Source organism: Acipenser ruthenus, chromosome 6 (genome assembly GCF_902713425.1).
Source record: "Acipenser ruthenus chromosome 6, fAciRut3.2 maternal haplotype, whole genome shotgun sequence".
NCBI lineage: Eukaryota > Metazoa > Chordata > Actinopteri > Acipenseriformes > Acipenseridae > Acipenser > Acipenser ruthenus.
This window is the reverse complement of record NC_081194.1, coordinates 66475172-66502964: the sequence shown is the minus strand read 5'-3', so window position 1 is coordinate 66502964 and position 27793 is coordinate 66475172. Positions and strand designations below refer to the sequence as shown.

At 38.5% G+C, this 27793-nt stretch overlaps 1 protein-coding gene across 2 annotated transcripts in view; it reads left to right on the top strand.

Moving 5' to 3' along the window:
• mmut (methylmalonyl CoA mutase) overlaps positions 1–20149 on the top strand; it is a 33645-nt gene extending 13496 nt beyond the window's left edge. For both annotated transcript variants that reach the window (XM_034018966.3, XM_059025707.1), the window contains exons 10-13: positions 8001–8132; positions 8887–9034; positions 17925–18092; positions 19137–20149. In XM_034018966.3, coding sequence (XP_033874857.2) covers positions 8001–8132; positions 8887–9034; positions 17925–18092; positions 19137–19265 — 577 coding nt within the window. In that variant the 3' untranslated portion in view covers positions 19266–20149. The remainder of the gene's footprint in view (positions 1–8000; positions 8133–8886; positions 9035–17924; positions 18093–19136) is intronic.
• Positions 20150–27793: the final 7644 nt, after the last annotated feature.

Sequence of the window (27793 nt, the reverse complement as noted above, 5' to 3'; positions counted from 1 at the left end):
TTAGTATGTCTGGTGAGTGAATTTAATGAATATACGTGAAAGTTTTTGTCACGTTCGCCTTGTAGATGCAAAATTCTCCTTCCATGCTAAACTCGTGTAGAATGTGACCATCTCCAGGTTGATTTAATTTATTACTATTATCTGGAGATGGTCACTGAACTGAAAACTGAAATCTAGAGAAACAATTGCTACGCGTGCTGGTTATACCTCAGCACGATACTTGTTTGCTTTGTTCCCTGTCTGTCTGTTTTGGCCACCGTGCCGTTTTGTTTGGAAAGTGTTTTGTTTAAACCTTTTGTTTTATAATTAAAACCTGCCTCAGCACTTCATCCCCAGTACTGTGTTTGTGTGTTTCCTGGTCTGACGTTACCACATGCCTATCTGTGACACGGGTCATGTGTGTTTTAGTTTATAGCTTTACATGCCAGTTAGCATGTATCTCAGAAACCATTTGAGGTAGTGACATGACTGTCCTATTGAGATCATGTAACTTTCTTTCTGCCATATAGAGACAGTGCACTTTGAGTTATTTTTGTAATGTTTGGTACACAGCTGTGTTTAATTACCTCTGTTGTCAAGTAAAAATGAACCCTTTCACTACCACATTTATAACCTGAAGCCATATCAGTGGTGCAGACCACATGTCTTTGGAGTTCACTATAAACTCTACACTGCTATGATTCAGTCAGTAAAATCCCATTTCATTTCACTGTCACATTGTTTTTATCTCATTCACATATCCAGTTTACATCATTTTTACAAACCACTCGATCTAATTTGATATCCCCCCCCCCCCTTTTTTTTTTTTTTTTTTTTTTACAATTTTTTGCAAATAAATAGATCACTAATTATTACATTAATACAGTACATATATTTATTTTATTTATGCCAGGAGTGAATTGATAATGGGATGTCATTAAGTGTATATTTAGAAATTGATTTGATGTTTTGTTTCAAAAGAATGCATGCACAATTTAGTGTAATAAGCCCAAACATTCGACTTCAAGCTAATTTGGTGTTGACCTACTTTTGCTTGGGACATCATTGCTTGGGACAGCATTTTAATGTGTATCCGCTCTCACAAGACGCTCTGCTGACCGTCCCTGTTTTTGCAGGACGATATAAAGCTAAATCTTTAATTTACTATGTGTCTTGTGCTCTTGATTTAGCTTGGAACTTTAAAGAAAATAAATACAGATTGTACTGCAAAGAAGTGTGGAATACTAACAAGATAATTGATTGTGGCAAGAACAACTTGAGTCGCTTCTGTTTAGGACTTGGTTTGCTCCCAGAAGCATGTCTGTGCTCTGCTAATTATGCATAATGCGAAGCCTCATAGGACTGTTAACATTGCTGTAACGCACATTAAAGTGATCTGTGTGTTGAGTGCTCTGGGATTATGCTCTTCTTAGCACATGTTGAAAAGAATGAGAGAGAGGGAATCCACGTCTTTCACTGTCCAGTGGATAGGTGAAAGCTTTGCTAATGGCTCTCTGGCTCAAAGTTTGCCTGTTTTGGCTAGGAGCATAAACCGCTATTTCGCCATTGCTCCAGGAAAATGAATAGATTGGTTTTCACTGCAGCCCCCTTGTAATCCCCCCCCTTTAATATAGTGAGTTTTTGATACTAAGTGATATAGTCCACCTCTAACCAGCACTGGAGTCCCCAGGGAAGATCGGCATAGTCAGGATGGGAATCTGCTCCTCTTGACTGTATGGCTCGTCCTGGATACCATGTGAACCACTCGGGGACTCATGACTATCACACTTCTAGCAGTTAATGTTTACAAATTGATGTGAAGTCCAATAGAATTTCATAGTAAAAACTGTACCTTTTTTTAAAAATATATATATATACCATTTAATAGGGACATATTAATAAATATACATTGTATATATACTCTAGAACATTGGGGCAATTTCAATGTTCTGAAGTGTAAATATGGCCCCCTCAGTTTCGAACAGGGGACTATAATGACCCGAAGCCCCTGGAGGTAACTGTAGTTCTTCATGAGGGGCCTTTAGTTTCCCACTATGAGCCGAGGTCTGCAGTCCATATTTGTTTTCTGAAACAGTCAAGAAAGTGAGGCAAGGTTGTGTACTAAATATGATTTTATATATTTTGTTTATATATAGCTGTTACAGAACAAATAAATAACATCAATAAAAAAATACCATGAGCATGATAATTCATCATTTCATTTAAATAACATCTGAAATACATTGTTCATTACAATAATTAATAAAGCTTTAGTTTTAAATAGTACATTAAACATTTGTATATATATTTTGTTGAAATATAGTTGATACAGAACAAATAAATAACATTTAATAAATAACATGAGAATTCATAAATATAATATTTAAATAACATCTGAAGTACTGTGCAGTCTAAATTATTATTATTTATTATTATTATTTATTTCTTAGCAGACGCCCTTATCCAGGGCGACTTACAATCGTAAGCAAAAACATTTCAAGCGTTACAATACAAGTAATACAATAAAAACAAGAAATACAATAACTTTTGTTCAAGTAAAGTACAAGTTTGACAAACCACAATTCAATAATACAGCAGGTAATAGTGATAGTTACATCAGGATATGATTAAATAGTGATAGTTACATCAGGATGTGATTAAATACAAAGTACTACAGGTTAAAAACTTGGCAGATTACAGTATTCTGAAGTACAGGATTAAATGCAGTAAAATAGGGGCTGATAAGAGCAAAATAAAGCACATTTACATGAAGGGTGATAGTGTCCCAGGATACAAACAGAGGAGTTCTACAGGTGCTCTTTGAAGAGGTGAGTCTTAAGGAGGCGCCGGAATGTGGTCAGGGACTGGGCAGTCCTGACTTCTGTAGGAAGGTCATTCCACCACTGCGGAGCAAGGGTGGAGAAGGAGCGGGCTTTGGAGGCAGGGGAGCGTAGCGGTGGTAGAGCTAGTCTTCTAGTGCAGGCGGAGCGGAGAGGTCGAGTGGGGGTGTAGGGAGAGATGAGGGTCTGGAGGTAGCTGGGTGCAGACTGGTCAAGGCATCTGTAGGCTAGTACAAGAGTCTTGAACTGGATGCGAGCGGTGATCGGGAGCCAGTGGAGCGAGCGGAGTAGTGGAGTAGCGTGGGCGAAGCGAGGCAGAGAGAACACCAGGCGGGCAGCAGAGTTCTGGATGAGCTGGAGCGGACGGGTGGCGGACGCAGGGAGGCCAGCCAGGAGGGAGTTGCAGTAGTCTAGGCGGGAGAGTACCAGGGCCTGGACCAGGAGCTGGGTAGCATAAATAAATAATAAAGCTTTAGTTTTAAACAGCACAGAATACAAGTAAACATTTTTTTTTTCTAAATCTTCAGACAGCAGCGGATCCTTATGGGGTTAAAATTCCCCATCTATGCTAAACCCGCGCAGAATGTAACCGTCTCCAGATTGATTCATTGATTACTTATCTGGAGACGGTCACATGTATAAAAGCACGCAGGTTTGGCTGAACGAGGTTGGCTGTTCAGAGATGGAACGTGAGTAAAGTATAGAGAAACAATTGCTACGTGTGCTGGTGTCTCCTTTCCCATTTTTTAAGTTGTGTAAGCATAGTGGCGAACATTGTATTTTCGTCATTAAATGCAGGATTCTTTATTTGCAATGTAGAAGTCCGTAGCGTATAGTTATTAGGTTTTTTTTTGGCACAGAACTGTCTGTCTGACTTTCTCACTGAGGCATAGAATTCTCGGAGGAGTCTGTTTAGTTTGTGAGCGTCATATTTATTTACACTGTCGAGTGTTTGCAGCATCTTTGTTTTGTAGTATATTTTGTAATTCATTTTCTGTTACGTCACAAAATCGCTGTCCAGGAGGTAGAGATGCGGGTTTGATTGCCATTTTACTTTGTTGTGTGAAGAGAAGAAGTAAGGACATAATTTGAGGGAGTTTGTAAAAAAAAAAAAAAAAAAAAAAACTATTGACTGTAAGCAGCGTCACTGGGGCAATAGTTGGATAAATAGTTTTTTTTAACTGCAGAGACATTAATATATTAATATGTGACATTGTCTTGTTAATCACCATTTAGTAGGGTGAATACCACAGTCTGCTAGTAAGAAGTATAATACAGAGTGGAGTTCAAAAGCAGGGCGGTATCTGTATGTTTATTTATAAACAGCGTGTCCTTGTTCAGAGGACTCAAGTTGAATTCTTTAACTCAAAGGAGTCACAAAATAAACAAAACAAAACAAAATCCTAACTCCCTCCCGTAGTACTAACTAAACACAAAACTACTAACTAATAACCGGGCAGCATAGCTGCTGGCTGCCTTACCCTAATTACAATAACAAATACAATGATTTTAATACCATTCGTGTTGATCTCTCACTCGGTCTTTCTGCCACACTCCCCGACCTTAGCCCAACACAGAGAGTTAGCAGGCAGAGTCAGGGTCTTTAAATACACCTACTGATAAAACACAGGTGTCTAGGATTCCCGCAAAGCCTGCTGGGAAGTGTAGTGAAAAAAATCCAACAATGTCTTTTTTTGCAGCCATTTATTCCTGCCTTAATATTATAGTCCGGTAATGACAGTCTCCTCCCACCTCTTACTAGGCTGTTACAGTTGTTTTAGTTGTTTTTTGTAAATCTTCCTTTCTCTGTCTCTGATGCTCTCCCTTTCCAAGTCGATATATTTTTTAAAAACTGTACCGAAACTGCACTAATGCAAATAAAGAAACAGTAATATTGTATTCCTTATTGATCGCCTATAGCAATGTACAGCACTGTGACACTGAAAGTTGCAGATATGCGGGATCAACTTGGAAAATGCATGATTTCCACGATCCTACGCTGAAATTCAAGCCTGTTTATGTATGTGTTTTTATATATATATATACACACCCATCTTTACTTGTGACCATACAAATAAAAGGTTCATTGCTTCTCTCAAAACTGATCTGACACAAAACTTGAGGTTTTTAAGTGCTGACGTGCTGTTTTTAATTTCCAAAATAAACTAAATGAAAACAAAAACCTAGCTCTCTTCAAGCACTAACTACACAATTAAGGAACCTACCTAAATAACCGGACAGGTAAGGTGTTTACCGGTTGAAAAAACGGAGTACACAGTTTCACAACATGAAAACAAAAAGGCTTCACACAGTACCTTTTGAATACGACTGAGCGCACGCTCAATCGGGCTTCTTCCCACAACAGAGCCCCGAGTAGACTGTCTCTGCTGTTCTTAAATACACTGCAGCTGGCTGCAATTTTGAATGTTTGCCAGCTGACAGTAATTGACAAAACAATTATCAATAATACAATTACTAAACAATAATGCACATTTTTATTTTTGTAGGGCTTCCTGCCCTGTCTCACTATAACTATATAGATAGATAGATAGATAGATAGATAATATTATTACTATTATTATTATTATTATTGGTGGTGGTTTACTTACATTCTGCTGTGATATATAGGTAATGTATACATGTGTGTATACATGTAACATGTGTGTATACATGTAGCATGTATTGCCATTGCTCTGAAGTCAAAGCTGGGAGAAGCCGCTACCGAGAGTTTATTTGTACAGGATCAGACAGTATGTCTCCTTGTGTGGATTTGACAGATGAAATATCTGCAAAACTTTCTCTGCTACCATTCAAATAATAATTTAGTCTTGCCCTATGAATAAGGAATTCTGCACGATATCTGAGTAAGAGATGAAGTTATTTTGTGATAAACTCCAATTCAAGTGCAATGGCTTCAGAGAAGGAGTTCTGTAGAGTATGTTCTACAAAGCTAGTTTGGTTTCCAATTCTTTGATTTTACTATGTCAAGTCTTGTTGAGATTAGCAGCAAATAAAGTAGAAGTATCTTTAATAAATCCCTTAATTGAGATTTAGAAGTGAGAATTAAGTCAATCCTAGAAAAGGACTTGTGCCTAAACAAAAAGAAAGTATATTCTTTAATAGAGGGGTTAACCACGTAGTAGATATCAACTAAGCCCAAGTCAGAAATAAAACATTTAAAGGGGAAGATGTGAGAAGCTGTGTTCTTCCCTGTTCTCCTGATATGTCAAGAACAGGGTTTATTACCGTGTTCATATCAGCTCCAAGGATTAATCTAAAGTCGTGGGGGCGTAAACTGATACAAATGCAATTATTTTTACCTGAGATTATAGTTTTTAAGTATGCCACTCTGCCATCCCCATCGCTGCCAGAGCCCAGATAGAAATCTGGAAACTACGGGCCAATACAATCAATGCACCCCTTGATTTAATTATCTGCAGAGGACAAGGCCACAACATAAAAGTATTTGTTAGCAAATCTCGAAATGTCCTGCTGTTTAAGATGAGATCCCTGAATCATGGCAATGTCAAATTTCTACGCAAAAAGCCGAGGCAACTAACACGTTTATTGGGGGAGTTTAGCCCACGCACATTCCAAGGTAACATCTATATATTAATCCATAATAGTCAAAAATAAATTCAAGTGTCGGGGGCAAAGAAATAGGGCAACTAGTTCAAGAGCAAAGGTAGTCGCACAAGAATAGAAAAGTAAAACAATCTTCGTTTTATTGAGGTCCATCCTCCCGCAGCATGCCACTGTATATAAAAGTCAATAACACAAAGGATTCATTGTGGTAATCAGATCAGTTCAGATACAGGGCCCGTGTATGACTTAGCGAGTGAAGCAGTTCCTCGTTGTCAGCGTGAAACATCGTCGGAGTACACTGAGCTGGAAAGCGGTGGTGGTTTACTCCATTTCTAGACGGTGACGAGTTGGCTCTGTCGTCAGTTCAGCGGTTTCTATTTCGTCACCTTGAGAAGAAGAGGGTCATCCAGATGAGTTCTTGCGTCCCGGAAAGTCAGCGATGCTAAGTGATAACAAAAAATCCAGTGCTTCTTGTGCAGATTGGAACAGACGAGGGTCCCCTTTGTATACAATCTTAAGTACTGCTGGATACAACAGAAAGGTTTGCATGCCTTGGGAGTGAGCAAAAGATAGGGGCTGAGAAAATGCCCTCCTTCGCTTAGCTGTAAGCCCGCTCTAATCAGGGTAGAATCTGAGGACTTTATCTATGAGGCAAGGAGGGGTCTTTCTAGCGGATTGCAGTATTACCGGGTGACCTGTGTACCTGAGCAGATAAAAAATTGGGGTACGAGGTTTATCCTTATGCCTGGAGCTGTCAGCATGAACACAATGTGCCTGCATGATCTCAATGTTTTTGCCTGCCAAGTTCGGAAACCACAAAGGAAGAGACTGAGTTAAAAAAGTAATTGCATCCGTCCCCTCGGCTCCCTCTTCAAGCCCTACCAGATGCAGATTGCACCGTCTATTCCTGTCTTCAAGTTCGGACAACTTAGATTCCAGGTGATCCATCCTGGAGTCACAGAGTGACAGCGCTTTGGAGTTGTTATCCACCACTGATCGGACAGAGGATAGGTCTGTTTTTACATCTTTCAGCTCCAGTGTGAAATTTGCAAAGCCCTGCTGTATCGAACTCAACTTGGTGTCGGTCCTCAGCACCATCTCCTCCAGCCGAGCAAACTGATGCTCCAGAAGCTGACCATTTTTTTTCAACACAGGCCTCCAACATTGTGAAAATATCCAGCTCTGTGTTTTGTTTATCGGCTTTATGTGGAGATCCCTGTGGAGATGCAGGTCGCTTTCTCTGGGATGCTGCCATTCTCTTGAGTACTGGTAAACGATCCAGGACGGCTAGGTAAGTTTAGTTTAAATTAAAACCATTTTTCCCCTCTTTTAACCGTGTTTTTTTTTTTATTCTTTTTTTAAAAAAAGGCAAGGAGAAAGGGACAGTGAAAAATTAACCAGCGGGTCACGTGATTTCTACCCGTGATAATACATATTTTCAACAGACAGTGCTGTGTTCTCTCCCTGGGAGAAGTTAATGTTTTGTATAATATTGTCTTCTTTTGCTAGCATGCACCTTTTAAATGTCATAAACTTTGCTTATTTATTTGATTGATACTGTATGCTTTAAAAACTGATCTCAAATTTTACTTTTAGATGCACCGTTGGAGAAATCACTGATGCAATGAAGAAAGTGTTTGGTGAACACAAAGCCAGTACCCGAATGGTGAGTGGGGCTTACCGGAATGAATTTGGGGAGAGTCAAGAAATCACCAAAGCAAATGATAGGTAAGACTGACAAAACTGTATGATGATGTAAAAGGGGAGGGAAATGTAGAAAAAGGCCAAAACAGGGTTATGTTTACGGTCTGAGTATGGGCTAGCTGGGCATGGGCATGGTTCCAGAATAGAAGTGAGAATGTACAATAGTTTAGTAACCAACCCATCCATTTGGTTTCTTGAAAAATTGATAACAAAATCTTGCAGTGTGTCATTCTGTTGATAAAGTAGCCTAATAGAAAATAAGATGTGACCCTTACCTACACCTGTTTTGAAAGCCAATAGACAAATAATACTTTTGGTAACTAAGAGATGAGATTTGGCATGGAAATGTGGGGAAAGTTATTTATTTGGCTGCATGAGTTATGTATGTAATAAAAAAAATGGATGTAGAACTAAGTACCTACTTCTGAAAATATTTTTGATTTACAAGGATTCAGCTTTATATCCCACTATACAAGCTAAATCTCACACCTTATGTAGTGTATTTCGTGTGTCCCTTCTTTAATGGTGATCGCTCCCAATAAGACTAGCACTGATGCCAAAGGCATTTGTGACGAACACTGTGGTAATATTCCTTTACTAATCTTGATTCTAGTAATCTGGACCAGATCTTGACACGTGGTTGAAATAAAATAACCTCACATGATTATATACTGTAGTTTAGCAACCACTTATCTCAACATTTCTCCAGGTTCATGTCTGTCATTATGTCACACTTGCATGGTAGTAAGAGTAACTTTTTTGCTGCTTTTGCCTGCAGGATTGCGCTGTTTTCAAAACGAGAGGGGCGCAATCCTCGTCTACTGGTGGCCAAAATGGGACAGGATGGGCACGACCGAGGTGCCAAAGTGATCGCTACAGGTTTTGCTGACTTGGGCTTCGATGTTGATATTGGACCACTATTCCAGGTACGAAAAATATGTCTGTTTTCCTTAACAAAGATCAACAATACAATTAAATACATTATTTATTATTTATTAAAAGAAAAAAAAACATTAACCCTTTGCTGTCCATTTATTCAGCGCGTCTCAGGCGCATCAGGTCCAATTTATTTTCACACGCGGAGTTTATTATACACGCGCAGTTTTTTCACAGTAAAACAGGTTTAACTGGACAGTCAGTACTGCATCTCCAGCCCCATCTCGCTGTATTTTTCACATACCTCTTCATAGTTGTGCATACTGATAAATCATCTCCAGATCACTGGTTTTATCGCAATAATGCGATCCAAGTCATTATTTTATTACTGTAACATCTCAAAAATTTCTGCAAATGTCAGTGATATTCTTTGAGCCCTGGATGCGGAAGCAGCTATCTTGTTTGTTTATGGCCGTGTTATCTCTGTGGTGCCGGGGCTATGTGTATTGCTCAGATCCGGCCCTTTTTTTTCGGCTTCTCTCGGCTCCAATCGGTCTCAGTCAGGTTTTCTCAGCTTTTTCCGGAGAAAAAGCGACTAGAGACCTGTGCTTGACGTCTTTTTGATGATGTCGGACAGGGTCCAACATCGGACCGGAAAGGGAAAATTGTTATGTCGGACCTGGTCTGACATAGGACCGCAAAGGGTTAAAACGTATCTCTTAATTAATGCTACCAATAATAGGGGTGCAACGATTAAGATTTTCTTGGCCTATACCATAGCCGATGATTATCTGCCCATATCGGCCAATAACGATAATAATAGATAGTGCAGGTAAACTATTGTACACTACTAGAAAAAGACATAGGGCTTGTATTTAAACTGTTTTATAATTATAGATGTTAAAAAATGAACAGATATCGTTTACTTGTTGTATTTATGACAAAAATGAACAGGTATTGTTTACTTGTTGCATTTACTTCAGAAAATGAATGTGATTTTTTTTCCTTATATTGGTGCCATGTCGATAGGCTACCGATTATCTGTGCCCCCTAATCAATAATACTGATATGAGGTCATTTGTATGATTTAAATCTGACATGAATTTTCATTTCAACACCCGGTCTGCATGTGTGGTTTTTTTTTTGCTTTCATTTGTACTTGTGCAACTGATGTTGCTGCTTGGCAACAGGGCGACAGGCTGAATCCAATTATCCAGAGGTCTTATAGAATCCTCTTGATGATACTTGGAAAGTTATTAGCTCTCCAGCTCATTCATGGGACACAATAAAGACTCGGTACATGGCCTTGATAAATCCATCTTTCTCTGTGAACCATAACATGATTCTGGTGGTGCAAACCAGATGTACATTATAATCAGGGCTTCTGTTTTTCGGGTTTTATTAATTGTATTTTTCGGTGCTTTCGTTTTTGATATACTGTATGAAATTAGTGTTTTCGGTTACTTTCCAAAATGCTTGAGTTATTTTTTTTCTGTCAAAATATGTATAGTAACTCAACAGTACTTGCACAATTAAGTTGTACCTTCTTTCCATTGCTGTCTTCCACAACGAAATCCCTGCTGTCACAGCTACATTCTTCTGGGGTTTTTGTGTGTAGGCATTTTTGTACATTTTGCCACAATTCTGTTTTAAATCCTCTGTATCTTAACTGTAATACAGCTTGAAATACCGCTAACAAGCCTCCATTCAGTAGTTGGGGCGGGTTTAAACGAATCAATAATAGATGCAAGTCAGGAAGGCGGGACATTGCCCAGCAGCACTGGGAAATGTATTTATTATTATTTTTGTAGTAGGTTTTACTTTTTAATGGGGAAAAGGGTAAAGTCAACATGAATTGATTAACCATTTCCACAGGTTTTCTGGTGTTTAGTGGCTATCCACCGATTTCATTTTTTTTGTATCAGGGGTGTTTTATCAGGTTTTATTGGTTAAAACCGAAAATCAGAAGCCCTAATTATAATCTCAAATCACTTAATTACATTTTTTTTTTTTTTTTAAATAGCAAAATGTATAATATAGCCATTGTAAATATGTAATATGTAAAAATGTTGGAAATATCAAATGTTATTATTAAAGGAACACATTTAATTTTGACAAACAGTATGTAAATAATTGATCAATACTTTTCATCCTGGAAATGTATTGTATCTGGGACTTGAGATTTGTGGGTGTGGAGAAGATCAACGTACCAGCTAGAGGGGGGAATGAGGTTAACATTCTGTTATGCAGAGAAGCTCATTGGATTCTTACTTTGAATACATTGGAACCTTCGGGTCTCAATGACGATATCAATTTATGTCCGTTAATCTAACAACATGTTTTTAGTAGTTAATCAGATTGATTCAAAGTTTTTGTAAGATATGAAGTGCCTTTAATCATGATGTAATTCTAATCACCTGTTGAAAATAATTATCTATTAACTGACCATTGACTAAATTACTTGATTGGGAACTAATTGTTAAACTATTGATAGTCCTTGAAGTCCTTAAAATGTTGGAAACATAGGTCTTTCACAATGTTCTGATGAAGACAAACTGTCGAAACGCGTTAACATTGTAGCTTGCTTACTTTTGTAATATGAAAATAAAAATACTTTTATCTACAAATCGAGTGCAGATCTGGATCAATCCAAGGGAGTTGCTGTTTCCCTCTTTCTGTGGTTTAATACATATATACAGTACTGTGCAAAAGTTTTAGGCAGGTGTGAAAAAATGCTGTAAAGTAAGAATGCTTTCAAAAATAGACATGTTAATAGATTATATTTATCAATTAACTAAATGCAAAGTGAGTGAACAGAAGAAAAATCTATATCAAATCCATATTTGGTGTGACCACCCTTTGTCTTCAAAACAGCATCAATTCTTCTAGGTACACTTGCACAAAGTCAGGGATTTTGTAGGCATGTAGTCAGGTGTATGATTAAACAATTATACCAAACAGGTGCTAATGATCATCAATTCAATATGTAGGATGAAACACAATCATTAACTGAAAGAGAAACAGCTGTGTAGGAGGAATAAAACTGGGTGAGGAACAGCCAAACTCAGCTAACAAGGTGAGGTTGCTGAAGACAGTTTACTGTCAAAAGTCATACACCATGGCAAGACTGAGCACAGCAACAAGACACAAGGTAGTTATACTGCATCAGCAAGGTCTCTCCCAGGCAGAAATTTCAAGGCAGACAGGGGTTTCCAGATGTGCTGTCCAAGCTCTTTTGAAGACGCACAAAGAAACGGGCAACGTTGAGGACCGTAGACGCAGTGGTCGGCCAAGGAAACTTACTGCAGCAGATGAAAGACACATCATGCTTACTTCCCTTCACAATCGGAAGATGTCCAGCAGTGCCATCAGCTCAGAATTGGCAGAAAACAGTGGGACCCTGGTACACCCATCTACTGTCCGGAGAAGTCTGGTCAGAAGTGGCCTTCATGGAAGACTTGCGGCCAAAAAGCCATACTTCCGACGTGGAAACAAGGCCAAGCGACTCAACTATGCAAACACAGGAACTGGGGTGCAGAAAAATGGCAGCAGGTGCTCTGGACTGATGAGTCAAAATTTGAAATATTTGGCTGTAGCAGAAGGCAGTTTGTTCGCCGAAGGGCTGGAGAGCGATACACAAATGAGTGTCTGCAGGCAACAGTGAAGCATGGTGGAGGTTCCTTGCAAGTTTGGGGCTGCATTTCTGCAAATCGAGTTGGGAATTTGGTCAGAATTAATGGTCTCCTCAATGCTGAGAAGTACAGGCAGATACTTATCCATCATGCAATACCATCAGGGAGGCATCTGATTGGCCCCAAATTTATTCTGCAGCATGACAACGACCCCAAACATACAGCGAAAGTCATTAAGAACTATCTTCAGCGTAAAGAAGAACAAGGAGTCCTGGAAGTGATGGTATGGCCCCCACAGAGCCCTGATCTCAACATCATCGAGTCTGTCTGGGATTACATGAAGAGAGAGAAGCAACTGAGGCTGCCTAAATCCACAGAAGAACTGTGGTTAGTTCTCCAAGATGTTTGGGCCAACCTACCTGCCGAGTTCCTTCAAAAACTGTGTGCAAGTGTACCTAGAAGAATTGATGCTGTTTTGAAGGCAAAGGGTGGTCACACCAAATATTGATTTGATGTAGATTTTTCTTCTGTTCACTCACTTTGCATTTTGTTAATTGATAAATATAAACTATTAACATGTCTATTTTTGAAAGCATTCTTACTTTACAGCATTTTTTCACACCTGCCTAAAACTTTTGCACAGTACTGTATATATATATATATATATATATACACACACACAGTGGTTTACAGAAGTATTCCCCCCCCTGCAAAGTTTTCACATTTTGTTGGCACTTGAGCGTACTCCATGACGCTTTCAAATTAGACTTTACATGTAGAATCTACACAAACTACTCCACATTGATAAAGTTAAAAAAATGCATATAGAATATAAACAAGTAAGATTTACAGGGAAAAACAGGTTATTCTCAGTTGCATAAGTATTCAACCCCTTTGCTACTGCAGCCCTAAATCAGCTCAGGTGCAAATGATTTGTTTGGAAGGTCACAAAATTAGTGAAATGGTTTCAGCCTGTGTGTACTCAAAGTGGTTTAATGTGTAGATCATTTCCCTCAGGTATATAAAGACTTTCAAGCTGCAACTCACATAGTGATCCAACAAAGCAACCATGGAGACCAAGGAGCTTTCGAAACAAGTCAGGGATAAAGTGGCAGAGAGGCACAGAGCAGGAGATGGGTACAAGAAAATTTCAAATGTGTTGATTATCCCTCTCAGCACAGTGAAGTCCATCATTAAGAAGTGGAAGATCCATCATACCACCCAGACACTACCCAGATCAGGTCGTCCTCACAAACTGAGCAGCTGGGCAAGCAGGAAACTGGTACAGGATGTCACACTGAAGCCAACAATAACCTTGAGAGATCTGCAAAGTTCTGTGTCTGAGATGGGAGTCAGTGTTCACACATTACAATAAGCCGGTCCCTACACAAAGCTGACCTGTATGGACGGGTGACAAGAAAGAAGCCATTACTCAAAAAGCTTCATCTTAAGCACGTATGGAGTTTGCGAAAAAGCATGTAGATGATACTGCAGACATGCGGAAAAAGGTTTTGTGGTCAGACAAGACAAAAATTGAACTTTTCGGTCTAAATTCCAAACGTTATGTCTGGCGCAAGCCCAACACTGCACATCACCCAGTCAACACCATCCCAACTGTCAAGCATGGAGGTGGCAGCATCATGTTATGGGGATGCTTCTCTTCAGAAGGGATTGGGATGCTTGTCAGGATAGAGGGGAGAACATACAAAGCAAAGTACAGGCGAATCCTTGAGGAAAACCTGTTTGAGTCAGCCAAGACTCTGAAACTGGGGAGGAAATTCACATTTCAGCAGGACAAGAAGCACAAAGCCAAAGCCACACTGGAGTGGTTGAACAAGAAGAGAATTAATGTTCTTGAATGGCCCAGTCAAAGTCCTGACTTGAATCCAATCGAAAATTTATGGCGAGACTTGAAGATTGCAGTCCATTGATGATCCCCCAACAAACTTATCGGAACTGGAGCAATTTTCCTGTGAAGAATGGGCAAAAATTTCACCATCCTACTGTGCAAAGCTAGGAGAGACCTATCCAAAAAGACTCATCGCAGTAATTGTTGCAAAAGGTGCTTCTACCAAGTACTAACTTGCAAGTTTTGCTGACATTTAACCTCCTCCTCATATAACAGTGTTCAGTTTAACCACTACAGCTTTGAATACAAAAAGTTCGTTTGAAAAACCGTGCAAAAATTATTAAATTATTTGTAATTCAACAAAATGTGACATTATTGGGAGGGGGTTGAATACTTCTGCAAACCACTGTGTGTGTATATGTACGTGTATATATATATAATATATATATATATATATATATTCGCTTCGGTTGTTCAGAAGTTTATGTGACGTACTCAGTAAAAAAAAAAAAAAAAAAAAAAAAAAATTTACATCTGACTGTTTCTCCTTTCGTTATACTCTTTACAGTGTTTTGAATACAGCCGTCAGAAAGATGGGGCTTCTAGGTATGAGTATATCTCCGGTCCTTCTAGTGTTAAGTAACTGAGAGCTTGGTTGAAACGAAAACCAGAAGACCCAGTAGCTCTCCAGGACCAGGGTTGGAGACCCCTGATGTAGAGTATAATAGGTGCCAGCAATTCTTTCAATCCAAACTCCTCCAAGTAAAGGAAAAACTTCCCACCTCAGTAATAGTTGTGCTGCCCAATACAAAAACCAGCACAAGAGCCATTGTGATGGTATTGGGGGAACAGTCAAGCGAAAGACTGCAGAAATGAGCTTGCAACATCCCACTGATGGCCAGATTGTAACCCCTGAAGACATATATTCATTCTGCAAGACTGCCTTTATCTTTGTATCCGGAAAAGACATCATGGCCAATGCTGAACACTTAAAACATAGGTTCAAGTCCACATTAACCATAAAGGGCACTAAACGCTGGCATAGATTCATCCCCATTTCAAGTCTCTTCCCTCTCCATAAGTGAAACTGTAAATGTCTCCTGGGATGGCTCTGATAAATCCAAAGCTGAGGAAGAAGATGCAGTTTTATATCAGTTTTCTGTCGTCTATGCAGAAACGTATTGGATGGGTATGATTTAAATGTCATGCACTCTGGTGGGAAATCACAGCAGTATCACTGGCCAGAGAAGGCGAACAAATGCTGGGTACCCCATGGCAACATTCTTTGTAGTGTTATATGCCCAAGTCTCACTTCGTCTTCCTCAAAAGGCTACAAGTTTCAGAATCAAGATCTCAAAAAGACTGAGAAACTGAATGATGTGGATTCCCACTGATGATGTGTTATGCATTTACTCATGTCATCTGATTCAGATTAAGTGTTTGTTACCTGAAAATTATTCAGGTTTCTTGCAAAGATGAAGCCGAGACATTGACCTTTTCTTGGTAATTTTGTCTGATCATCCAACAGATCTGCAACAGAGTACGTTATGATTTTTTAATTCGATTTTAAAATTGACAAAAAATAAATAATTTAATTCCATTATACCTGCCAAAAAATGTTGAACAGTTTCTAATAGTCATGTCTTCTGTATCAAACAATTATTATTTATTTAAACTGTTCAATAACTGAATTCAATGATTAGCAATACTTGATTCTATTTTTTTAAATACGATTGAATCAATTTGTAAATGCAGAATGATAAATCACTCATGTTGTACTGGTTAACTTTCATGCTGACCTTCAGATTTTTTCAGTGACACTGAGGAGCTTTTTGTGCCTAAAGACATGGCATTTTCTGGGTGATATTGGATTTATAAATTCATCAGGGCAAAGAGTTTGATCTTTTAAATGTGTGTACTGTGGAAGATCACAATTTGTCTCTTTGTAATGATAGGGTCCCAAATACCATATCAGTGGTAGTGGGGAAAACAATAGCCGGCGGGTTGCAGTTCCGAAATCAAAACAACAATAATATCGTCCGTACCCCGTAGCTCAGTTTCAGGCTCCGGTGTGGCAATAGTGCAGGTGTGTGTGTCATGGTTGTGTGCAAGGGTCTGTGCTCCAGGGGTCTGTGCTCCAGGGGTGTGTGCTCCGGGAGTCTGTGCTCCAGGGGTCTGTGCTCCAGGGGTGTGTGCTGGCTCTGCGGCTTCAGCTCCCGTGTCAACCCTCCTCTGCCATAATGACAGACACCAAAAATAAACAGCAGCGATCTGGCTGAATTAGCATTCAACATAAGGGGCTGTACTCGCATAGCTGTGTCCTCTTTGTACTGCCAAACTCCTCCCTGTGATCAGTACAGTGCCGCACTCTCCAATCACTGCATGTCCTACAGCTGTTCACAATCCGGTTCCGTTTTACCATCGAGTCGGCCCATCCCTGTGAAGGTGCACCACCAACCTTACATGGAACTCTTCCTGGTCGGGAGGTAGATTTGCAGCTCAGATTCCTTGTGTCCTGTTCACAAAGTCGAGTGAAACCTGCTACAGTTACAGATGGTGGCATGGTGAAGGGCTGAGTAACTACAAGGATTCTAGATGGGTTCAATCGAGGGCAGGTGAAGTGAATCGTAATGAATTCTGGCTGAATACCACAGGAATAACACCCGTATCTTATGCACGTCCTCTGAGTTCTGAAGTCATTCATTTTGAATTCATGTGGATTGTAATTACCCATGTTCATTCCATGTTCCTTTGTAACACTTGATGTTGATCAGGTGTATAAGGCATGCATTCATACCCTCTTACTCAGCCACCAGGGGATTGTGAGAAGTGTTAATTCATGTAGGAATGCATGCCTTATATATGTGATCAACATCATTTGTTGCAAAGGAAATGCCTGAAAATATCAAGCCACTGAAATGTGTACAGTCCACTATAGACCAGTAGTATAGTTGTTAATATGATTCAACTCTGCATGAACAGCAACATAAAAAGGAACAACAACAAAAAAAAAAAAATTGGAAATATTTATTTTTGCAACCACACTTTTCACCTAGTTGGATAAGTCCAGGTTTATTGCGTCACATTGGAGACCCTAGCTTTTCCCAAATGCTACTATACTGAACTGTGCTAAAACAGATGGTTCAACACACATTTTTACTAAGGAAATAGGGATACTATTGTGAGTTTAATATTTAAATATATTTTTAAACTACATTATACTAAATTGAAGGAAAAAAAAGTTTCTATAATAGCTGATAATAGAGAAAAAAGGCAGTTTATTTTCCTTTGTTTTTTAACGAGCGAGGAGAGATGATGCTTTCTGCAATCACATTATAACAATGAGTTGGTAAACAAAATTGCTGTGTGTAAGAAAAGTGCCACTTCTGACTTAGTGATTGCTTTTTAAAATTAATGAATTACAAAAAAAAAAAAAAGTTTATTTTATTTCTCTTTCAGACTCCTTTGGAGGTAGCCCAGCAAGCAGTAGATGCTGATGTGCACTGTGTTGGTGTGAGTACCCTGGCAGCTGGCCACAAAACTCTGGTTCCTGAACTCCTCAAAGAACTGAAAGCTCTTAAACGGCCAGATATCCTTGTGATCTGTGGAGGAGTCATCCCTCCCCAGGTAACCTTTGTTCTTTTTTAACCAAAGCTTAAAGTGTTACTAAACAGGCAGTACTGTTTAAAATAATGTGACAGGGTAGCATCACGGCCCAGGCTGGCTACTGGCAGGAAACAGACCCAGAGACAGAAAGCTGCATTTTTAAATCGCGGTCGCGCACTGTATTAAACAGAACAAACAAAACATGGCACAAGGGCCAAAATCAAAGGTCAAACAAAAGAACAACACACACGTAAGCTGGGCATTAGCCTTCACTACCACATTGCAAAACAATACAAAAATCACAGCACAAATGTGTTACTCGCAATCACAGCACCGGCTCTTTTTCACACAGGTGAAGTCAGCATGTTGGCCAGTTTTCTTGCTGGAAATTTACGCACATCGTATTTGCCAAATTATTATATGCATGAACTGCTAATTCGCTTTGACATTTTAATGGAAACAAAGCCAGTGTCACATGGACTTACTGGATTTTATTACAATGCTGCCTATTTGGGCATATATAACCACTGTAATGGGTCTAAATTAATGAGCATACTCAGAACTTACTTTGGGGTGACATTTATTCAAGCATTTGTTTCTAATTTGCTCAAAATTAGTCACTAGCGTTAAGAAACGCAGTAACCGTTACAGTTTTTTTTTTTTTTTAATTTAGTTATTGTTGCATGCATAATTAGTGAGAGTGAGAGAGCCTTGGGGAAGAGTATTTCATACTGGATCAAGTTCTCACATGTGGTCATGTATTTAAAGCTGTTTAATGAATGTATCTACCGGTAATAGAAACAGTCAGCCGGAATGTGTCTTCAAAGATAGTAAAAGTTATGTTATGTTCGCCAAATGATATATATTTATGTGTGTGTGTCTCTTTTGAAAGGGCAAATTGTGGGATAAACAGAATATTGAATGATCGTTGGTGGTTTATGGTTTTTATTCGCTTTAGGAGGATGTCCTTATGTTTACTGGGACATCATCCTGCGGTGAATAAAAAGCATATACCACGAACAATCATTCAGTATCCTCTATATATTCTGTTGTGGTGTTTTCCAGGACTACGAGTTTCTGTACAAGGTGGGAGTTTCCAGCATCTTTGGTCCAGGGACACGAATTCCACAAGCTGCCATCCAGGTCCTTGACAATATTGAGGAAAGTTTGGAGAAGAGACAACAATCCATGTAGAGTGAAACATTACAGATAAAATAACGTATTCATCATGTTGCAAGAGACACACACTAGGTCAATTTGGAGCATCTGATGCATAATGATTGGAGGAGTTTTGTTGTGTCATTTATACTCTCGATCAAGCTAAGCATTCTTAATAATTTAACACTCAGTTAGTGCTGAATTTAGAAGTACTAAAAAAAAACCAGCATTTAACGGCAAACCATTCCACTAGTCGGAAAATTTGTCAGAAAATGTTAGTTTATTTTACTATTTCTAAATACTATACATTCTAAGCAATTTTGAGACATATTCATTATCTGGGTGAAGAAAAAGATGTACATAGGGTGTTCAAATTGACATAAATGCTGTGAATCAAAGCATTTGGATTGGGTTGAAATCAATTTAGAATATGCTTTGTTTGTTTATTGTTTTTTAATTGACATTAAATGAATAGAAAAAAGATATGCATGTGCTTTAGTTGATCTGCTCCTTGTATATTGTGCTTTTTGCTAAATTCTTGGAAAATCTGCTACAGGCACAGAACAAGAATTGGGGGACACAATGCTGCAATAAAAAAATGCCCATAGGCATCACTGTTGAAGCCCTTATGTTTGTTTGTTTTACAATTGGTATTTCATTGTGTATTAATCATTTGATATGTGCATATAGACATCTCATTGTGTTCCCCGTGGCTTGCTCTGTGCCATTACCAAAATTCAGTACTCCACATCGACTAGGTAAGGTGTGGCTATATCCTAAGCGACTTTATGCTCGGTATGAAATATGTGATGTAAGATTTATTAATGTCTCAAGTGGAACATCTATAGTACAAATCCCATAAAATCAGCTTAGGTATAATGTGTAAAATGTGCATTGATAAATAAATAGTTTAAAAAGAATTTGCTAATTCATTGATGTGATTGAAGATGTAGGTTAATGGTTCTGCATGGGGAACAGTTACTGTTCTTGCACAGAGATTTATAACTGAGCAAGATTTGGATTTAGGCGCTTTTATGAGAACCTTTTCCTCACAAAAAGAGATTTACTGACATTTAATAAAATTAACTGATTTACTTTTTCTCCACTTTTAATTAACTAACTATAGACTATTTACTGGGTTACAGTGAATTATGTAAGCAAAAACAGACTCCAGAATGTGCAATAAGCTAAACTATAAACCAGCAATATGCAGCATCTCAGGTCATGTGAATGCTCTACATTAATCACATTGTTGACTTAATTTATTTGAAGACATGGATTTCAAAGTGACCAGCAACAGAAAAAAAGAACATCTTGAAATGATTAGTTTTTTTTTTTCTTTCAATCAGCATCCTGTTTATTTTTCCTCTTCCTCTAAAACGGTAATTTTCATGTCGCAAGTAAAACAGCCTCATTGAATTAAGTGAAGGGGTGTTTACTTTGAAGGGAAACTGAGACCAACCGTTGTTATAAGGATAGTGCAGCAGTGTAGGGTTTTATCAGCTAAAATAACAAAACTAGGGTGCAGTCAAACCTTGTTAGGAGGAATTAATTCTGACTGTACATTGAGACATGTTGAACATTTGATATTACTTGAAGTACGGCTTGCAATGAACGTGCATGAATAGATGCACAATTATCGCATGTCACTACAGATTTAAAGGGAGTGGGAAATGATGTTTCATACTTTTGAGCACACAAGGAGAGAGTAGGGCAAAATGTAGACATTCCCATACCCTTCATTCCTAGCCTCCTATTATTGTCTTGTTTTTGTTTTGTTTTAGTTTTTTTGGGAGGTTTAAATAAAACCTGTTATTTTTTAAACTTTGCCAACATTGTGACCCACTGAGGTTTTATGTTATTCAGGGTAATCTTCAAAAAACTGTGGAATAACCCCAGCCAATTAACATACAATAACTCACTGATAACAATAAACACACTTTATGCTATTGACAGGTTACTCTGCAAAAAAGAAAAGTGTAAAAAAGTGTCAAAAAGGAAGTTAGAAAGGCCAAGAGAGAGAGATAGAAATCAATATTGCTAAGGGGGCTAAAACCAATTCGAAAATGTTTTTCCAATATTATAACAGCAAGAGAACATTCAAAGAGGAGGTTAAATGTCTAAGAGACACAAATGGCAAAATCATAGATAAAGAAAAAAAAATAACAAATATATTAAATGATTACTTTTCACAGGTTTTTACAAAGGAGGACACTGACAACATGCTCCACATGTCGGCCTCTTCCTATCCAATTTTAAATAACTAGCATAACAGAGGTAGAAGTGTTAAAGGGACTAGGAGCTCTTAAAATAAACAAATCCCCCTGGGCAGGATGAGATCCTCCCATTAGTACTCAAAGAAATGAAAGAAGTTATTTACTAACCGCTAACCAAGATCATGCAACAGTCTCTTGACACGGGTTGTACCGACAGACTGGAAAATTGCAAACGTAATACTGATCCACAAAAAGGGAGACAAAACCGAACCAGGTAACTACAGACCAATAAGCCTGACTTCTGTTATATGTAAACTTATGGAAACCATAATAAGATCTAAAATGGAAAATTACCTATATGGTAACAATATCCTGGGAGACAGTCAGCATGGTTTTAGTAAAGGGAGATCGTGTCTAACTAACCTGCTTGATTTTATTGAGGATGCAACATTGACAATGGATAATTGCAAAGCATACGAAATGGTTTATTTAGATTTCCAGAAAGCTGTTGACAAAGTCCTGCATAAAAGATTAATTCTCAAACTGAACGCAGTAGGGATTCAAGGAAATGCATGCACATGGATTAGGGAGTGGTTAATATGTAGAAAACAGAAAGTACTGATTAGAGGAGAAACCTCAAAATGGAGTGAGGTAACCAGTGGTGTACCACAGGGATCAGAATTAGATCCTCTGCTATTCCTAATCTACGTTAATGATTTAGATTCTGGTATAGTAAGCAAACTTGTTAAATTTGCAGACGACACAAAAATTGGAGGAGTGGCAAACTGTTACAGCAGCAAAGGTCATTCAAAATGATCTAGACAGCATTCAGAACTGGGTAGATACATGGCAAATGAAATTTAATAGAGAAAAGTGTAAAGTATGCAGGCAATAAAAATGTGAATTATAAATATCATATGGGAGATACTGAAATTGAAGAAGGGAACTATGAAAAAGACCTAGGAGTTTATGTTGACTCAAAAATGTCTTCATCTAGACAATGTGGGGAAGCTATAAAAAAAAGGCCAACAAGATGCTCGGATATATTGTGAGAAGTGTTGAATTTAAATCAAGGGAAGTAATGTTAAAATTTTACAATGCATTAGTAAGACCTTATCTAGAATATTGTGTTCAGTTATGGTCACCTTGTTACAAAAAAAAGGATATTGCTGCTCTAGAAAGAGTGCAAAGAAGAGTGACCAACTACCCAGTAATGTTGTTGAAGCTGACACCCTGGGATCCTTCAAGAAGCTGTTTGATGAGATTCTGGGATCAATAAGATACTAACAACCAAATGAGCAAGATGGGCCGAATGGCCTCCTCTCTTTTGTAAACTTTCTTGTGTTCCATGTATTCACAAAGCTTTAAGCAGTGTTTTAATACATTTCCTTTTAGAAATGTTTTTTCAAAGGTGATTTCTTTTAATCTTCAGAGAATGTTTTTAAACACCTTAAAATACATTCATTACTTTGTCCAAAAGTGAAACTAATGGGTTTAGTATGAATCTTGGGGCATCTTTTTTAAAACTTTTTTTTTTATATATAGAATTTCAACCAAATATTTGGAAAAACCATCAAAGTCATCCTTTCTCTTTTCTAGCTTTGTTCTGGGTGAGACAATTCTATGCTTCTGTGTTGGTGCAGCAAGTGTACAGACAAAAAGATAACTCTTAAAAGCAGATTCATGGCTTAACACAGTCACTGCTAACATAGCACACCAGTAAGACCCTTGTCTGAGTGCCTTATCAGTGCCTGTGGTACGGTGTCCATATTAGCATGTCTTCATACATCAGGCAAAAAGGAGTCCCTCCTTTGAATCTCCCTCCTCCCTTCTCTGAAACTCCCTCCTCCCTCCGTCCTGCTCCATGCTCCCTCCTCCCTCCCACATCATTTTTGCTGGTCTGAAGAGATCAGCCAATAAAGAACCGTTTCCAACTTTTACGCGTTTTCGTTGGTTAGATTAAATGCCAGTGATATTTCCCGGGCGACCAGCTACATAATTGAATGGGGCGTAGCTAACTAAATTTTTTGCCTGATCAGATTTTCAGATTTTCGAAGGATCAAGCACTTTAGTCACTGTTGCCCTGTGCACACAGAAAAAAACAAAAAAAGAAATAATTATTTGGCAAACCAATATTCAAGCACAACATCATTTTGGTGTCAAAACTGCAGGGTTGATGCTTTTAGTGCCAACCAAAAAATGCATTAGTTTGAATCATAGAGCTTTTCATAAGAACCAATTAATGGAATTTTAGATACAAATATTGTTCATATCAAAGCCTAGTGGGGAAGCTGCCCACTTCACATCCCCAAGGTTTTTTTCCTTCCCTGTTTTGTGCAGTCAGACAAGGCTGGTGGAGGTCTTTTGCCTGCTGGCCCTAATTTCTAATGTTTATTTTTTTCATGCATTCAGTATGAAGTGTGGCCCTGGGCTGACCTACTGGTATCATTTAATTCGGCTTTCATTATTTCAGTTGATCAGTGTCAAGGACATAATTAGTTTAATTTATGTAAATCAGTAACATGTCATCAGGCAACGGTTGGACATATTTTCAAAGCAATTGCTTCACTTCTTAATGAATATTTCTTATTTTGTTGAAAGGAGAAATGACTAATGGTGGGACACTGCCAGTACATTAAAAAAAAAAAAAAAAAGTTTAATTTGCAATAATTAAAGTCTGTGTTAAAATGCTTTAATTGAGTTCAGGAGCTGCTTTTCAGTTCTGTTTACCTGTCATCGGAATATGTCGTTAGATCAGTCAGTGTCTTTTTAGATGTTTTAGCAAGTGCCGTCTAGTGATCAGCTACTTTGGAATCAAGTTTTCTTTTGTATTGCTGGCAATACCTTGATGTGCTCAAGATAATGCAAGACACTTTGACTGATTTAGCCAATGTTACATATTTTGATGGTAGGCAACTAAAACTGAAGAGCAGCTGAGGTAAAGGCATATTAACACAGAAAATACGAGAAAATCTTAAAGTGGCTGTGGCAGAGCAGGGCTTTGCCCTTAGAAATACTGGCAGGGAAGGAGTTAAATTCTCCTCCCTGCCCAGATTGATTGCTTCAGGTGGGAGCAATCAACTAATTAATTATTCAATTAAGGACTGAGCCACCTGGCATAAAAGGAGGCTTCAGCCTCCCATTAGAGGAGAGTTCTAGAAGGAGAGGAAGCCACTGTGTTTTTCTGTGTGTGCTGTTTTTGTGTTTTTGCAATCCAGTGAAGGCAACGCCCAGCCTGGAAGCTTTATTCTTTTGTAAGTTTCATTTTGTTTGTATTTTGTGTTTTGAACCTTTTTGTTTGGCCCTTGTGCCGGTTTATTTTTTATTTTTGTTTATTAAAAAGCTTTATTTTGAACTTTACACTGTCTCTGAGTCTCACCCTCTGCTAATCCTGTCACTGTGGCAGAGACAGTAAAAAAAAAATCTTAACTGTTATTTTTTTTATCTGCCAGAAAATCTAGTGCGTACATATTTGAGCTGGGGCAATAATCAGTGGTCCCTATGTGTAACTAAGAACACAGTACATTGTACATGGCTCTCTTGGGTTGTACTTTTTAATAATGGCATAATGAAAACATGAAGTAAAACTTTGTTAAGAGAGGCATAGAAAACAGCTGCATACTAACTGTAAAGACACAACCTCAAAGTGTAATGTCTGTATGGATATGGCCACTGTTCAATTTTACTGGACAACACCTGTAATGTTGTTGAAGCTGACACCCTGGGATCCTTCAAGAAGCTGCTTGATGAGATTCTTGGATCAATAAGCTACTAACAACCAAACGAGCAAGATGGGCCATAACTGAAAAAAGTCATAGAAAACAACTGCCTACCAAATATTAAAAGGGAAGCACAATAAAGATGAGCGTACTTACCAGACAGGGGCATTGTGGTCCGGGAGGAGGTGGAGTTGATCGGATTCCTGAAAAAAATAAATACATAAATAAATAGAAAATCAAAGTTAAATACAGGTAGTAGTTAGCTAGTTGCACAGGGACGACGATCTCAATGAATGGAGGCCTACATACATTGATCTCTTAGCGTCTTTAGCAAATAAACAATTTGGGTTAGTTTTTAGGGCAGTAAATGTGTTAATGCAGTGATATAATGTTATTAATGGATATTGGGAACAGATAAAGAAAGTGAAACTTACCACATGCTGGTCATTTGTGATTATTCAACTAAGTACCCAGAGGCTTTTCCCATGAGGAATGTGAAAACAAGACCGGTAACGTCTGCTCTTCTGCAGTTTTATTTCTAGAGTAGGTCTACCACGAGAATTGTTAACTGATCAGGGCACAAATTTTATGGGCAGTACCTTACGTCAGGTGTATCACCTGTTAGGAATATCGAGAATACAGACCGCCCCTTACCACCCACAGACTGACAGCCTGGTTGAAAGATTTAACCAAATATTAAAACACATGCTAAAGAAGTTTGTTTCAGAAACCGGCAAAGACTGTGACAAATGGCTACCTTACCTACTTTTTGCCTATCGAGAAGTTCCCCAGGCATCCACCGGCTTTTCGCCTTTCGATCTCCTTTACGGACGTCAGGTACGAGGGTCTCTTGATGTGCTGAAGGAAATCTGGGCAGAGGAGGAGCAACCATTGAAAACTAATGTGATAAACTGTGTCCTTAAAATGAGGGATCAGCTGGCACAAATGTCAGCTCTAGCACATGTCATTGTATTTTTATCTTGCTCTTAATTGTATTATTACTTGTACTTTGATTCTTGAAATATATTTTTGTTTACGACTGTAAGTCGCCCTGGATAAGGGCGTCTGCTAAGAAATAAATAATAATAATAATGACCACATGGAGAAATCTCAGTTGGCGCAGAAGAAGTGGTATGATCAGTCTGCTCGGAAATGTGCTTTTCCACCTGGAGAACAGGTGCAGTTGCTGCTCCCAACCTCAGAGAATAAACAGCTAGCAAAATGGCAAGGGCCATACAATGTGACTCAGAAGATGGAACCAGTCACGTATGAACTTTACATGCCAGAGCGTCAGAAATCTCTGCAAGTTTTCCACATTAATTTGCTTAAGAAGTGATTAACTCGCACCGACCTTGTTGCTGAGAGCCTGATTATCCAAGACGTTGAGGAGGATGAGGATTTCACAGAACAGTATTTCCTGGGACAACACAAAGAAGGGGAAGTGGATTTGCAACACTTGTCAAAAGAAAAACAACAAGAATTGTTGCAATGTCTTCCCACGGATTTGTTCTTAGAAAAACCAGGACATACGGAAGTAATCCAGCACGAGATCCTTATAAAAGACGACAACGTTGTTCATCAGAGACAGACTGTATATGTATGTATGTGTGTGTGTGTGTATATATATGAAGAAAAAAAAGTGCACCAGCAACTGTCAAGAGTAGACACATAACAGTAGATGAGGAACAGCTAAATGAAATAAAAGAAAACAAAGATTGAAAAAACACTGAAAAAAAACACTAACAGCATGGGCTGTTAATGTACTTAAAGACTGGTTTAAAGAAAAAAATATGGAGATTCATTTTAAGGAAATAAGTAAAAAAAAAAAAAAAAAAATCTCAGCAACATAAGGGAATTTTATGCCAGTGCAAAAAGTTCAACTGGAGTCTCCAGTTTTATAACACTGAGCTGGACTAAATAGATATTTTAATAGTACAAGTTTTAACATCTCTGCTGACGGCGAATTTAAAAACCAACAAGAATGTATTCCTGTCGGTCATGAAAACTTTTACAAAAGCAGGTCAGACTCCCCCCTCCCGAATTACCGACCTGGATTTGAAGTGTCTGCGGGAAACTGAGCCACTGTCCCCTGACACCAATGTTGGATTGGTGCGTGGTTTGATCTTCAACTTAATCTGGCACAATTTGGACGCGAGGGTGTCAGACAACTAATAAATACATCTTTTGAGATCCGAAAGCATGTTTACAGACTTGAATATGTGTGCCTCACATATAACGAGTACACAAGCTCACCTGCAGATACAGCTTCAGCATCCATGGCCGCTTTTCCCCTTACATCCTAGGTGTCATTTGAAACTCCGCCCCTCATCAGCGTGTGTTCAGTCCTCTAGTTTCTAGTGAGATGCCACATTCACAACAAACAGACATGTGCAATTTATTTTTAATAAGCAAACTATAAATTAAATTAGGGACTATATTACACTGCAAATGTATACACAATAAAAGTTTCTGGTTTTGTCTTAATTTGAAATGTGTTTTAATTATTTTTCATCCCCCAAATGACAGTTAGCTGTGTTATAAGCGGTGTAAACCACTTTGGGCCGTGCAGTTCCGATGATATACTTCTGGGGTGGTGTGGCAAAGTGGTAACTGGTAGAGCGGGTGAAGA